The 13,991-nt window shown below is 37.1% G+C and overlaps 3 protein-coding genes across 3 annotated transcripts; 2 read left to right on the top strand and 1 right to left on the bottom strand.

Moving 5' to 3' along the window:
- On the top strand, positions 1-13,306 carry LOC110062333 (alpha/beta hydrolase domain-containing protein 17C-like). Its single transcript, XM_020769200.2, has 2 exons — positions 1-758; positions 11,506-13,306. The coding sequence occupies exons 1-2, from the start codon at positions 115-117 to the stop codon at positions 11,723-11,725; spliced, it is 864 nt and encodes a 287-aa protein (XP_020624859.1). The 5' UTR covers positions 1-114; the 3' UTR covers positions 11,726-13,306.
- On the top strand, positions 6,274-8,696 carry LOC110050730 (uncharacterized). The gene is made up of 2 exons (XM_089295746.1): positions 6,274-7,024; positions 7,310-8,696. The coding sequence occupies exons 1-2, from the start codon at positions 6,560-6,562 to the stop codon at positions 7,424-7,426; spliced, it is 582 nt and encodes a 193-aa protein (XP_089151872.1). The 5' UTR covers positions 6,274-6,559; the 3' UTR covers positions 7,427-8,696.
- Positions 8,293-11,357, bottom strand: LOC110054849 (uncharacterized). The gene is made up of 4 exons (XM_089295743.1): positions 10,270-11,357; positions 9,767-9,876; positions 9,428-9,597; positions 8,293-8,981 (listed from the first exon to the last, which is right to left on the bottom strand). Exons 1-4 carry the CDS (start codon positions 11,017-11,019, stop codon positions 8,788-8,790), a joined length of 1,224 nt encoding a protein of 407 aa, XP_089151869.1. The 5' UTR covers positions 11,020-11,357; the 3' UTR covers positions 8,293-8,787.
- Positions 13,307-13,991: the final 685 nt, after the last annotated feature.

Below are 13,991 nucleotides of genomic sequence, written 5' to 3'. Positions count from 1 at the left end.
CTAATTTTCCCAAGTCGAACTGAGCATGGAAGTTTGACGTTGAGACAAATTCAAGGGAATTTTTACCTTTTTTATCTCTTTTCTGGCTTTAATTTTGACGTGAAAGGCTTCCAGATGAACGGCCTTTCATTTTCGGAGATTTGCTGTTTGTTTTGTTGTCCACCTTGCCCGGGCAAGATAGCCGCGAAGTTAGCGTTCCTTCCCCCCGAACCGACATATTCATTTCAAGATTTGGGCGATGGAAGCTTCGGGCTTCATCTCACAGAGAAAGCTGAATGGCAGTATGGCCAGAAGGAGTTAGACTGTATCGAGGTTTTCACGACGAAAACAAGCAAAGGTAATCAAGTCGGTTGTATGTACGTTCGATGCGCTCCGAACGCTCGTTTCACTCTACTCTTTAGCCACGGGAATGCTGTGGATCTTGGACAAATGTCAAGCTTTTATGTTGGTCTTGGAACGCGGATTAACTGTAATATATTTTCCTATGACTATTCTGGATACGGTGTTAGTCAAGGGAAACCTTCAGAGAAGAATCTGTACGCCGATATCGACGCTGCTTGGCAGGCATTACGTACGCGGTATGGAATCAGCCCTGAGAATATCATTGTTTATGGTCAAAGTATAGGAACTGTTCCTACAATAGATTTGGCGTCAAGATTTGAATGTGCGGGCATTATACTTCATTCACCTCTTACATCTGGGATGAGAGTGGCTTTTCCCGAGACCAAGAGAACGTGGTGTTTTGACGCTTTTCCAAGGTGAGTTGAAATTATAGACTTAAGTTTATGAAAATGCTGATCGTGACCCAATGTACGTGCTTACAACGTGCTGAATTTAGACATGAGCTAAATCATTTTAAAATCTCGACGCATTTCCTGTTTTGGATAGCAAGATCGATTAATCGATTTTGTCCGGATTTGTTTGAAATCAAGAAGAAGTATTCTTTCTCAGTTTGTGCATGCAGGTAATTGGGCTTCGCTGTCTCATTTTGTACGGTTTATTGTTTATTAAGACTCTTTCACTCAGGCTTCGTCAACTAATATGAGTTAAGCTTGTATTAGCTCAAGGAAGTATTGAACATCGGAAGAATTTTGATTCTTCTTCAAGCTTACAAAAAAATAAATAATACATTTTGTTGAAATTCTGGCCAACACCCGATCGTTTGCAATCGAATTAATTCATATTTCCATGTACATAAGAAAAATATAAATAAATCAGCACTTGTTGTATTTGGATAACCAATAAGTTTTCTTAAATAACTCTTTTATTGTAAGAATTTTTTTGTGTCTTATCTTAAGCCATCTTTTCCCCGCAACTGATTTCCCAATTTACAGTTTGAAAAAGGTTGCTTTTGTGAATCACTGTGATGTTTTGTAAAGGAAGAACCTGGCAACGGGAAATATGCGATCTTTAATTAAGGGTTTTCATTTTAGCCGGTTTCTCCTGTGGGCTTTTTTTTCCTGTGTAAGCTTATATGTTCCAGATATTTCAGCAACGTTTTCAAAGCGCTGGACAGCTTTCTGTTGACAGTTGAATCCGTTAAAAGAAGATGTTGATTGCAAATGTACATCTGTACATAAATGGCTGGAATTTGGTCTTAAAATCAACGATCATCTTGATAAAGGCAAAATTGAATAAGGAAAAACGGATTAAGTGCATATGTGCTCTACTAGTTCATCAGATTCAGGTAAAAATTTGTGAATGATCTCCATGTATTGAAAAGATAATGTTTGAATTATGGGAAAGGAACAACCAAAAAACCAAGTTAAAAACTATTTCAAAAGTAATTGTTTAAGACTGACATAAGCCACCAAAGAGAAAGTATCGTTTTGATCTTGTTAGCCACATGCAGCATGTAAGTAGCCTGCTGAACAGGCGGTTCGGTGGAGCAGACCGCAAAGCGTGATACACGAGCACTGAGTGTGACCACAGGTGTGGAGTGTGACCACGAGCGCCAAGTGCAAGTCAAAAAAAAAATCTGCCTGTAGTCACACCATTGTTTATGCTCTTCCAACCGTTCGCCTGGTGAATGGTTTTTGCTGATTGGTTGCTTTAAGCCATGTGATGTCAGACAGGAGAAAAAACCAAAATGTGTTAAATTAGGGTGACAGGCGTACATGGACTCCTACGGCTCGTGACATTTCTACATTTGTTGTTCTCTTATCAATTCCAGCCTCTCAACCTTTTATTTTTCTCCTCACTTGTTTCTGAAGGGCACTTAATGTTGTTGTGCTATCAGGAGGACTTATTAGCACCACATGACTTATTGGCACCACATGATTTAAATTTAGCTAAAGTTAGATGTTCAGGTCTGTTGACTGTTTTGCGTCATGTATGCATAAATAAATTGTTTTGTTCTCTCTCATTCCTTCATGCCAATCATTTCAAGGGGGCGGTAGAGCATAAACAGGCGGATTTTTTGCAACTCATGCTCCGCGCTCATGTATCGTGTTTTGCCCTCTGCTCCGCTAATCGGCCATCTGATTCTTAAGAAAAACGTCAGCTGCCTACTCCAACAAAAACCTCATTCATCTACATGTAATTACGCAAAACTTTGTGACAGCCCTGTATAAAGAATGGCCCAAGATACTTCTGGTCTCATTTGCAGTCATTTCTTGGGTCATCATGTAAAGCTGACTCCCCACTAATCACGGAGCTGCTTTCATTTCCTTTTGTTTATGCCTATTGGCAAAAAGTGGAAGTGCCAAGCCACTGCCTGGGCTCTTCAATTCTTAAACTTTCTACAATCCATATACCATTTTACCTGATGTTTTATTTGGGTAAAACTGCGGCATTTATGTCAAATTCAAAAGATGACATCTTTGAGATCTGTTTGACATTTCTGATGTTGGAATTGCAACAAGACATCACTTCTGATTGGTTTAGTAGTAGATTTCAAATTAAGTAGTCAGTGGAAATTATTATCTACTTTTAGTCTATCTCGGTTGGTCAACTCTGCTGGATTATTCTTCCAATTCTAGAAAAAAGATTGCAAAATCAGTCACTCCAACAAATAAAGTCACCTAATTTAAAACTACGTGGTAACTTTGTGCTACTGCCTCATGGGCTTAAGCAGGCATTAGTGGGAGAATTGTTGCCTGGCAACCCAAACAACTGCCGTAAATTAGACCACAGAATACAGCAGGTTTAGGCCCTGCAATATGTAGCTACAATGTTGTTTTTTCACTGTCATTCAGGCATAATTTTTTCTTCACTTTGCATAAATTATTTTACCATCTTGGTTGTTGTGTCAGCTTTATATACAGCTTGTTATTTTTCCATTCAATATGTTGTGTTGAAGTCACATTATTGTATATATGAGTACACAAACTAATTTTTTTCTTCAAATATCATCCAGCCACGATTAGAAACTGTAAATATGGGCACAACTGAACCGCCATTAACTTTCACCTCACCAAAACAGTTAGGAATACTAACCCAGGGTTGTCAAACGTAGTCCACTGCTGTTGAAAATCACTGTTGCTGCAACCCCCAACAGTAAAGCCATTTTTTTTCAAATTTTGTGACAACCTTTGCAGCCATGATATATTTGTACACTTTTCCACTGTTTTGTATGTGTGCTTGAAATAGTGTTTAAGACCCAATTAATTAATCCTTCTCGGTAACTGTTCATATTTTACATGTAGTTCTCTGGGAGAGATTATCATTGATAATATTGTTGTAAAGGAGTAGATGGGAGCTTTTCCTATGTTGGTGGCCTCGGAAGGGTTGAAATATATACAAGCCTGCAAATAACAGTCGGTCATCGAACAATTGTCCGGTAAATTTGAGGTTTTGACAGGTAAAAGCTTAGTCTGGTCAGACACTCTGACCGGGCATTTCTGCTAAAATGAAAAATATTTTAACTGGAAATTTGTGGCCGAATATGGGACAAGTTATTTTGTTATACCGCCACACAATACTATGCAAAAAAGCTTTGTCATCGGTTTTGTTTTTATTCCAATTCTGAGAATTTTCTCAAGTGCAGTGCGCCGTCTCAAATGTTATGTTGAATTGTAAACACATCACATCAGTGCCACTATTCCTGTGTGTTAATTTACGCATTTTGCGGTGTCGTTGTGAAAGATCGTGAAGCCCCATTTAGTCTGAATTACGTTCATCTGAAAAACTACTGAAAACTGAGGTCTTATGTAATTACTTTTGTTTGTTACCACCAAGTGTTGTGGAATTAATTTTCAGTCGTAATACATTGACCTGATTAAAATATTATAGAAATTGAATACACGGCCCAAATACTCACATTTCGTTTATCCTAATGCAATCGCTTTCAGGAAAACCTCTAAAATGTAACCAAATGTTTTTCTAGTCCGTATGATCAAAACTCAGTTTAATTGTTAACACTTTATAGTTTTTTACGTCTGTCAGTGTGGTTGAAATATAGTTTACCACAGACATGTTTTTTGTGAAAAGCGTGAATGTACAAATTAGTCACGCTTTATAGTCACTAACACCTCCAATTCCACATTTTAAATAATTACGCAAATTTTTTATTCAATTGACCCCAAAAGCTTTCAGTGGAAACTTGCTTTCAGAAAAAGTCAAAGAATTCATTTCCGCCAATTTTCAAGTCTCTGAATGTTATTGTGAGGTTTTATACTGACAAGCTGTCCACACAGGAGATTGTTTCATCACTTTTCCTGTTTTCCCTAGACGACATGGGAAACTTTCACACCCGAAAAACACTTTTAGAGAACTTAAATGGTGAACTAAATGCAACTAACATAAAATAGTTCGGTATAAATCTGTTCTTTAATACATCTTTCTTTGTCTAGTATCTGAGTTACTCACTTGTTTGCTTGTTAGATTTTTTACCAGTGGTTTGTAGAGTCTGCAGACAATTAAGCTGCCTAAACAAACCCACTTGTAAGCCAATTTACCGCAAGAAAAAAAAGATAAACATGTTATTGTCTGGGTTAGGGTCAGTCCGTATAGTGAAAATCTGTGACCTCGGGCTTGAAAATGCTGCCCTCAGCCTGCGGCCTCAGGCGGCATTTTCAAGACCTTGGTCACAGTTTTTCCCTATACGAAGCTCCCAGCAGGCCAATAACATATATAACACGAGCTAAATACAAAAATGTTTTTGGACTGGGAGCTTATTAAAACATAGGACTTGTTTCTTGTATGGCGCAAAATTTGTCGATCTCGAAATGTGTAAAGATAAGACTTTCGGTAACTTGAATTAAATATCTTACCTCCAAGTTAGTTGGCTTTCTAGTAGGGTGCAGGAAACAAAAATATCATCGTATGATTTTGGAGGCAAACTGTGCGGGAAAATTAAAACTTCGATTGTGCGGGGAATTGTGCAGGATTATTGATGAACAAATGTTCTTGCAAAGTCCTAAGGAAAATCTACATTGACGATAGTTTAGCCAAATTTATTTCACCAGTAGTTCAAATATTCTTAGCAGTCTTAGCAATCTCCAATTCTTTTAGAAAACTGTGTCTGACTGCTAAGGAAAATCATGTTGTGTGACATGACTGACTAGGCGAGTGTAAAACCAAATAAATAGCAAAGCAGAATGCCGCATCTTCCCTTATAAATGAGTTCCTTTTTAAAAATACTCGTGCCTTGATTCAATAAAAAATATGTAGCTTGGATGTCTCTTCATAAACTGTGGTGAAGGTTGCAAATTCTTGGAAGTTACATGTATCCACAAAAAACAACTTGAAAGTTTATGCAAATTATGTGCAAATGTAATTTGACACCTTGTTGTAAACTGTTCTCACGAAGGAGTTTGTCATGATATTCGTTTTGGCTCCCTCGAAAGAGATTATTCGCTCTCCAAAGGAGATATGACTCTTGAAAAGGGTTTAAGATCGCAACACAGCAAAGATGTTCAGCTGCACAATTCACTCAGATCGTCACGACCTGTAAACTAACTTCGTACAATTTCTGCTAGGATGTACAACGTAATCACCATAAGTTATAAAGAGACCTGGAAAATTCTTTGCAAACATGTTCTCCATAAATGCGTAGACAGCTGTTCTTGATTTTTGAACCAAAATGGTTTAAACTCACAACTTGCGATTGGATTAGGAGGATAAACTCAACAAAGCAAGTAATGAATACTAAATATCTACATGTAAGTGGAACTCTTGTGCTAAAATATCCTGATTCTTTTTATTTGTTTTTATTGTGTCCAATACGCATACTCATAACAAAAAGCCCAAGTAAATGCTCTTAGAACGTCTAGTTACTGGTAATTTTTACTCGTGAATCAAACAAATCCAAAAAAAACCCTGTATGGTGGCCGAGAACTGCCAGTAAAAAAATCATATATTTTTGTGTAATTAATGTTAGTTTGACTGAGAAATAAAACAAAACTAAATAAAACAGGAAGTAAAATGAAATGAAATTTAAAAGTAAAATGACATGAAATTTAAAAGTACATTGAGTTTTGAAAATAAAACCACTTTACTGTTAAGTTAAACTAAAATGGAAATACAGTTCAAAGTGAAATATAAAATCAATTTCAAATGAAATTCAAAGTGCGAGTGAAAGTGAATTTCACCGTGGCCGAGCGCTGCCACTACCATCATGCTACGCGCGCTTACAAGCAACAGAGCGGACCACGTGTTAGCTTGCAACATGGCGGAGTGGAGGCAGTTCGCAAACAAGCAGCGTCAAAAAAGAGCTGCTAAGGGGAAACGACCAGCACGAGAATCTGTAGAGGCGAAAGATGAAATAATTGTGCAGAGGATTAGTTCCGAAGTAACTGGAAAACAGCAAAAGTACACCAGGATTGGACCAAGAGAATTTGTCCCATTCGAATTCGATGAAATAACTTTCGACAACATAATAGAAGCTTGCCAGAAGTACTTTGCTGCCCAAATCGATAAAGATATGGTTTGCGACATCTTAGCTGGTGAACGTGGGCCTTCTTGCAAGAAGATGTGCCAAATTCCAGACCACAAAGTATTCTATGTGCGTTTTATAAAAATTTCAGATGCCGAAGTATTAAACGAGCAGGATGAGGAAGAGCACGGGCAAGAGACGCACAAGGTATGTGACAACACTTAAGAGCTTAATGCTGGTGCATTAAAATATATGATCACATATAGAGCTTGGTTTTGGCAATATTGGTTTCACCTGCCCAAAATATGTGGGTTTGGGTGGGGGGGGGGGGGGGTGGGGAGGGGCATCAGTTTCCACAGTGATCTTTTTTTTTAGGAGAAGGGGTGGTAGGATGAATATGGTAAAAAAGAGGTGAACAATGAATTTGCTTGGAATTGTTGCAAGCCATCCGTAATAACCTTATAATTTTGTTCTTTCTCACTTTTGCTAAAGACCAAAAAACAAGGTGTGATGACAATCCAAGAAAATAGGCTGTGTCAGTACCAAGCCCCAAAAAAGTTTGCTCGAGTAAATTTTACCCTAGGAGTTTGTCCATCCAGGATATGCTAAAACTTGGGAAAGTCATCTCCAAGAAAAGTTCCACTATCATTAGCATCTATAAGTTTGATTTTGAACACATGCAATGGTCCAATGTACCAGTGGAGGCAGAATTCTTGGTAGCTGAGACACCATTCGCTTCTGGTGGATTCCGACAAGCTTTCAAGGCCACTAGCATAACAGAGGGATTCAAAGAAGTGACATGGGTTGTCAAGAAATACCTCAGGAGTGCCTCGGAAATAATTAAAGCAACACAAGAAACTGAAGAAAGTCACACAAAGAAGTCAGTGCAAATGCATTACTTGGCCTGCAATTTTGCATCCCAACTGAAGGAACAAATTGAAAAAGAGCAGCTGATGGAGTTTGGTCCAACATTTGAATATAAAGAGGTATTCATGGGTAAGACAGACAGTGGGGAGTTCGTTTCAATTGAAGAGTACATTGACGGTGATTTTATTAAGTACATAAACAATAATGGTGAAGTATGTGAAAAGGGTACAGTTTGTGACAAGGCACAGGCCTTTGTCCACTTTACTCATGAGAAATCTGAGGGAAAGCTTATTGTTCTTGACATTCAGGGTGCTGGGTGCACACTATATGACCCAGAAATTGCATCGTTAGATTTACTTACTGATGATGGTACATAGCAATTCTGTACTGGGAATTTGTCTGAAATAGCCATGAAGAAATTTTTTGAGAAACACCAGTGCAACAAGTATTGCAAACTTCTAGGACTTACATTAGTACCATCATAGGTCACTTAAGAGTTAGTACCATTATAGGTCACTTAATAGTTAGTACCATCATAGGTCAAAATAGCATTGAAGGATATGTGAAGGACATATACGTGCATGTAACAAGGATATATGAAGGACAAGTTATTCACTGTTCCTGTTGTTGTCTAACATTGATTTAATTTTTTAAATTGCAATCTTGCTTTTTGTACTTATTTACTCTGAGTGTACAGCGAACAGTCTCTGATTTTCTTGTTACCTTATGTTATTACCATATTAAGTTATGACTTGAATGTTGCTGATAAGAAAATGAGAGGCTTATTCTGAACAAAAGTTTTGCAATAATTTTAACATTGTTACAGTTTTATATTAAATAAGAAATATAACTGGATTGTTGCTTATTCCAAAATGAAAGACATATTTGGAACAAAGGTTGTATAAAAGTAGTTGATATGTTATATACATTGATATTGTTACAGTTGTTGCATTCCATGACAGTCTACAGAGATTTACAAATAAACCATATGGATAACATATTCCAGTTTAATTATATACATTGATATTGTTAAAGTTGTTGCATTCCATGATAGTGGACAGAAATTTACGAATAAACCATATGGATAACATGTTCCAATTAAATTACACTGAAAGTGTGAAGTTCTGTTTTAAATACATATATGCATCTTTCCATTCATCTGGTTTAATGGTATCATTATCAGGAATGATGCGCTCACATTCTTCCCTAAATTCTAGAGTGAGGAAATCATCTGGAATGCTTAAAACACCAGATTCAGTCGCCACCTCCTTGAGTTGTTCCTCAGTAACTGGTAAACCTAAGCAAGAAATTAATGGTAATTATATTAATACTATTATCAATCACTTATTTTGCTTTCTCAAACAATAACCCTTTGTAACATGCGTTAACAGGGAGATTAGAGATCAAGAGTATTAATGTTGCAGGGTTCATTTCCCTTCCCAAAAAAATGCTCCTGAAAGGAAGTCATTTCTTTTCAGAGGACAAGATATGTTGACCGATCAGTATTATGTACATACAGTGTACCATTGAACAACCACCAAAAGGAATTTTGCCTTTGGATCAAGATCTTATATACTTAGTTGTCATGGGGATTTCATAGGGAACAAGAAATAAAAGACTGCCAGTCATAATAACCCCTGAGATTGCTGATGATGTGTAATGTGAACTATTAATTTCTTGAATGAAAGTACTGGATCCACATTGTAAATTCATTTATAATGCACAGGATACTATGGCACATACCACACTCTTCAAGCCCATAATTCTCAGGGAAGTTATAGATGTGGTCTGGTATACCATCTGGAAGTGCAGTGTCTCTCTGTGCTCTGATCCTGTGTGTGTTCCACACTGTTTCTCTGAAAATGTCTAACTCCTTCTGTATAAGAGGTACCATGATGAAGGCCAAGAGCAATCTGCCAAAACATTAAATATGATGTTGAAAGCAGTCATGACAGGATACTTCTGTATGCAAATACAGTAAATTATGTCAAGAAGTACATGACATTCCTTTCAATGATATACAGCGAGAGGTACAAAAAGGTTCAGAAGATAACTGCTTCAAATCCAAATTATTGTACATACCTATCAGAGTCATTGTGTGGGTCATAATGACCTTGATCTTTTAGCCAACGCAAACCATCTTTAAAATACCTCTCCATCCTTTCGTGCAATTCCCTCCACCATCTTTCAATCTACAAAATAGCAATATAACATAGTATTTTAATTACCTGACCACTACCACTTTTTTTCCCTTTTTTTTCTTAAAAAAATTTCAAAATTTTGACACCATAATGGGGAGTTTCAACAGCATTTGCCCTAATGTTCCAAAACAAAAACTGGGCTATAGCGATAGCTGTAGTCAGATGAATCCATTATGCATATTGCATTTTGGATGCAATGTTATTTGTCATGTTTGTTTGTATTCTGTGTGTAGGGGGTGGATGGGGTTGGAGGTGTACAGGAGGCGGGCAGAAGTGGGAGGTTTTGACCCCCTATTGCCTATTCCCACCCCACTATTCTAGTAAAATATTCTGTTCCCAACTCAGTCTCTACCAATTTCAAATTTGCTTAGGAAATAAACATACCTGATTTGAGGTAGAAGGGCCATATATGACTGTTTCGTGAGGATCCATATCATTGTGGTATCTACGAAGGAAAGCGTGCATTGTGGCCATGGTCCCTGTTTCGGTTCCCTTATCTACTCTTAACATCGCAGATATGATCTTAGTTTCATATAAATGTTCAAGATACCATCTTCCAATTAATTTGGGATCATGATTGGAAACCCAAACTTTCAACCATAGCAGCTTTCTACTGGCTGTGTCCATGCACCCATACACTGCTAATGGAAATGTTGAGTTTTGATAACCCATTAGCTTGTCGTGACCATCGAGAGAATGAACCCAGTTAGAACCACGTGTCGTGAAGTTTCCTTTTCTTCGCTGTCTCTTGACTCCGACATCACCACGGGCTTCGAGACCTTGTGGGTCCAGTTCAGTCATAACATCGTAAACCTGGTCTCTGGTAACATTTAGCCCGTGCTCCAATCTGATTTTCTTGTGCAAGGCTCTGTAGCCTAGGAGCTTACCAGGACCTTTAAGCTCCTCTTCCACCGCTTCTTTCACATCCTGAACGTCGACACTCCTGTCATTGTAAAAGATGTTAAAGTGACGAAGCCTTCTGTCAAGGGAACGAATACTCCATGCATATTCTGGAAATTCGCGTCTGAGAAAATCCAGTGCTTCCAATCTTTGCAAGCCTTGCTGGACATATTTAGTTAAAACTTCTTTTAGGTTATCGTCATCGGTCCAGGTAGACTCACGGTTATCCGCCATATTGGCTAATAGAATCGCGGGCGCAGAGCTTTGTAAGCGCGAGTAGCATGATGGTAGTGGCAGCGCTCGGCCACGGTGAAATTCACTTTCACTCGCACTTTGAATTTCATTTGAAATTGATTTTATATTTCACTTTGAACTGTATTTCCATTTTAGTTTAACTTAACAGTAAAGTGGTTTTATTTTCAAAACTCAATGTACTTTTAAATTTCATGTCATTTTACTTTTAAATTTCATTTCATTTTACTTCCTGTTTTATTTAGTTTTGTTTTATTTCTCAGTCAAACTAACATTAATTACACAAAAATATATGATTTTTTTACTGGCAGTTCTCGGCCACCATAACCCTGTGGTAATCATCAAAGGCAATAATTACAAACTACCTATACGGTTGGAAAAAGTAATAGCTTGATGGAAGGAAATTTTCTACATACTGAGAAAAGTTGTCTTGACTAATGCTTTGTGTTTTCTTGTTTCTTCTTTCAGCATTGAGAAGGTCTCCAAAATTGTTTCACCTGTGCTAGTCATTCACGGAACAGAAGATGAAGTTATAGATTTCTCACATGGTTTAGCCATTTACGAGCGGTGCCCACGTACTGTGGATCCTCTTTGGGTTGAGGGAGCAGGTCACAATGATGTCGAACTGTATGGGCAATACCTTGAGAGGTTGAAACAATTTATACAACATGAACTAGTGACAAATTGATCTAGGATACCAACATTTTTCAGACTCTAATTTGTAGTTTAGTTTTTATTGTTTAAAAGCTACATGTAGTAAATATTGTTGCTGTTGCATGCAATCAGTAGTGGGAAAATCAGTGTTATCAGCAAAATATTAATTAATAGCTTATTTAATTTATAACTAATTTAACCCTTGAAACCTTGATGTCAATATTCAAAATCCTTGTACAGATATCATTTAAATCTGTAAAAGTGATTTAATCGTATTGCCATTATCTGGCCCTGTTGTTTTGTCGTAATGTCTTGAGAAAAATTCAGATCTGAACTTTATAGCAGCTACAACTTGCTGTGGCTATTGACTGTGGCTATCAAATGGTTATTCAACATTGGAAGGTTAAGTTATTTACTTTGATTTATACAAAGTAGAGTTTGTTCACAAGAACTATTTTTGTATGGATCTCAATGTAAATGTTTTCTTTTACAAAATTCAGTATGTTCCTAGTGTGTGGTATATAGATTTGTTTCAATTCCGTTTTCATCCTTGGTTTGTACATTCACCTAATTCTGTTAGTAATTTACTTTAAGAATCAACTGAACGTGTTATGAAATATTCATTTTTTTTCTTTTTTTTTTTTTTTTTTCGCAACCTACATTTTGGTTACTACGTAATCATTATTAATAGTATTTTGAAACAATTTCTCACTTAAGAAATTTTATCAAACATTTTTTTTCTCTGTATTGTGATCTCCCTTTGTGGAGGTGAATTAACTCTGGTATTTTCTTGCTTTCATCATTTGGAGCAGTGTAAATAATACTTGATTGTTAGATGGGAGTTCGGGTTGACCAAAGATGATTTCTGAGATTGTTATAGAATCCTTCAGTAATATTTGAAGAACAGTTACAATTACAACCTGTGATTACAAGTTGGAAGATGATTATTATGAATATTATGGAGGAGTCTGGATGTATTATGTTTTTACATTATTGATGATCAGAGCCATCGCTAAGTATGAAGTAGCTGTTGTTGATTATGTACATACATGTATAAGCAGTTAGGAAGAACCATTCTGTCAGTATTTTGTTTGAGTATGAAGTACAATACTTTTGAAGGGTCATTGCATTCCTCGTGACGTAACAAAATGCTCTGCTTGTGTTGACAACACTTGTATCTCCTCTAAACAGTCTGTCATCATTAATGTTTTACGAATATTTTGTGAAATTAATTAGTTAAATGGTTAACAGAGATTTTGAACAATGTTGAGCAGAGGGAGTTCTTTTTTAATCTAGTTGCAAAGAATAATATAAGTAATTAACAAATTCATATTGTCTTGGTTTTCCACATAAGTAGGATGTGCAATCCATGGAATTTAAGGCTATTAGTAGTTCATAGATAACAGAACTGAATTATTAGGTTGTTTGCCCTAGTATAAGGTCTACATGATTTCCAATCAGTCTTTCAGGGAATATACAAATTTGTAAATATATGAAGGATGTTTCTGTGTTCAAAGCCCCAAATAACTTCCTGAGATTTTACAGTTGAAGTTTCTGTAGTCAGTTTTGATCACTTGTGTGTAAAAGAGAAATGAATAAACTCTCTATTTGTGAATATTTTGTGAAGGAGAATCATATCATTGGTTAAGTTAGATTGTTGTACCAGTGGATATGGCCAGTTGCTGAAAAAACCTGGTAATATATCCATATGAAAGTGCTCAATGGCTGTCACGGGGTTTGAAAACATTTTTGGACGTCAACAGAATTGTTTTTGGCCCCAAGAGACACCAATTCTCAAACCAACATTGATATTTTTGAATGCCTCTTCTCTGACAAGTTGTTCTTTACTTGTAATCTTTCTGTTTATCAGGATAATGCAAACAATAGCAAATCAATTTTAACCTCTACATAGTACAGCCATCACCCATGTCACTTTCATGCAATAGTTCATGGGACAAGCATGCGTCAGACTGCCACATACATACCATGCCCCCCAACATCTGTCCTTGGTTTGAATGCTGTGTGTGTGTGTGTGTGCGTGTGCGTGTGCGTGTGCGTGTGCGTGTGCGTGTGCGTGTGTGTGTGTGGTTGTGGGCTGGTTACACATCGAAACTTTGCAAAATAACCAAGCACAGTGCTACCAGTAACCAACGAAATGCAAAGGTCCATGGGGACGAGGCAGGGCTTTGGATGACACTTACTTGCATGCTCCCTCATGCCACAGGTACTTAACAGAAACAAGGTTTGGACAGTTCTGCGATTAAGACAGAAGACTTACTTTCACCTTAGAAATTGATTTC

This window comes from Orbicella faveolata, unplaced genomic scaffold (genome assembly GCF_042242905.1).
Source record: "Orbicella faveolata isolate gen_17 unplaced genomic scaffold, um_ofav_v1 contig_26, whole genome shotgun sequence".
Taxonomy (NCBI): Eukaryota; Metazoa; Cnidaria; class Anthozoa; order Scleractinia; family Merulinidae; genus Orbicella; species Orbicella faveolata.
Note: the sequence above shows the minus strand (reverse complement) of the source record. Positions and strands in the feature narration are given on the sequence as shown.

What these genes read in the sequence shown, in the direction of transcription:
- LOC110062333 (XM_020769200.2), top strand. Translation starts at nt 115, where the DNA reads ATGAACGGCCTTTCATTTTCGGAGATTTGCTGTTTGTTTTGTTGTCCA. An exon ending in TGTTTTGACGCTTTTCCAAG is followed by an intron (nt 759 to 11,505) that starts GTGAGTTGAAAT and finishes TTCTTCTTTCAG; the next exon opens with CATTGAGAAGGTCTCCAAAA.
- LOC110050730 (XM_089295746.1), top strand. Translation starts at nt 6,560, where the DNA reads ATGCTACGCGCGCTTACAAGCAACAGAGCGGACCACGTGTTAGCTTGC. An exon ending in ACGGGCAAGAGACGCACAAG is followed by an intron (nt 7,025 to 7,309) that starts GTATGTGACAAC and finishes CTTTTGCTAAAG; the next exon opens with ACCAAAAAACAAGGTGTGAT.
- LOC110054849 (XM_089295743.1), bottom strand. Translation starts at nt 11,019, where the DNA reads ATGGCGGATAACCGTGAGTCTACCTGGACCGATGACGATAACCTAAAA. An exon ending in CCACACAATGACTCTGATAG is followed by an intron (nt 9,598 to 9,766) that starts GTATGTACAATA and finishes ATGTTTTGGCAG; the next exon opens with ATTGCTCTTGGCCTTCATCA. An exon ending in TTATGGGCTTGAAGAGTGTG is followed by an intron (nt 8,982 to 9,427) that starts GTATGTGCCATA and finishes TTTCTTGCTTAG; the next exon opens with GTTTACCAGTTACTGAGGAA.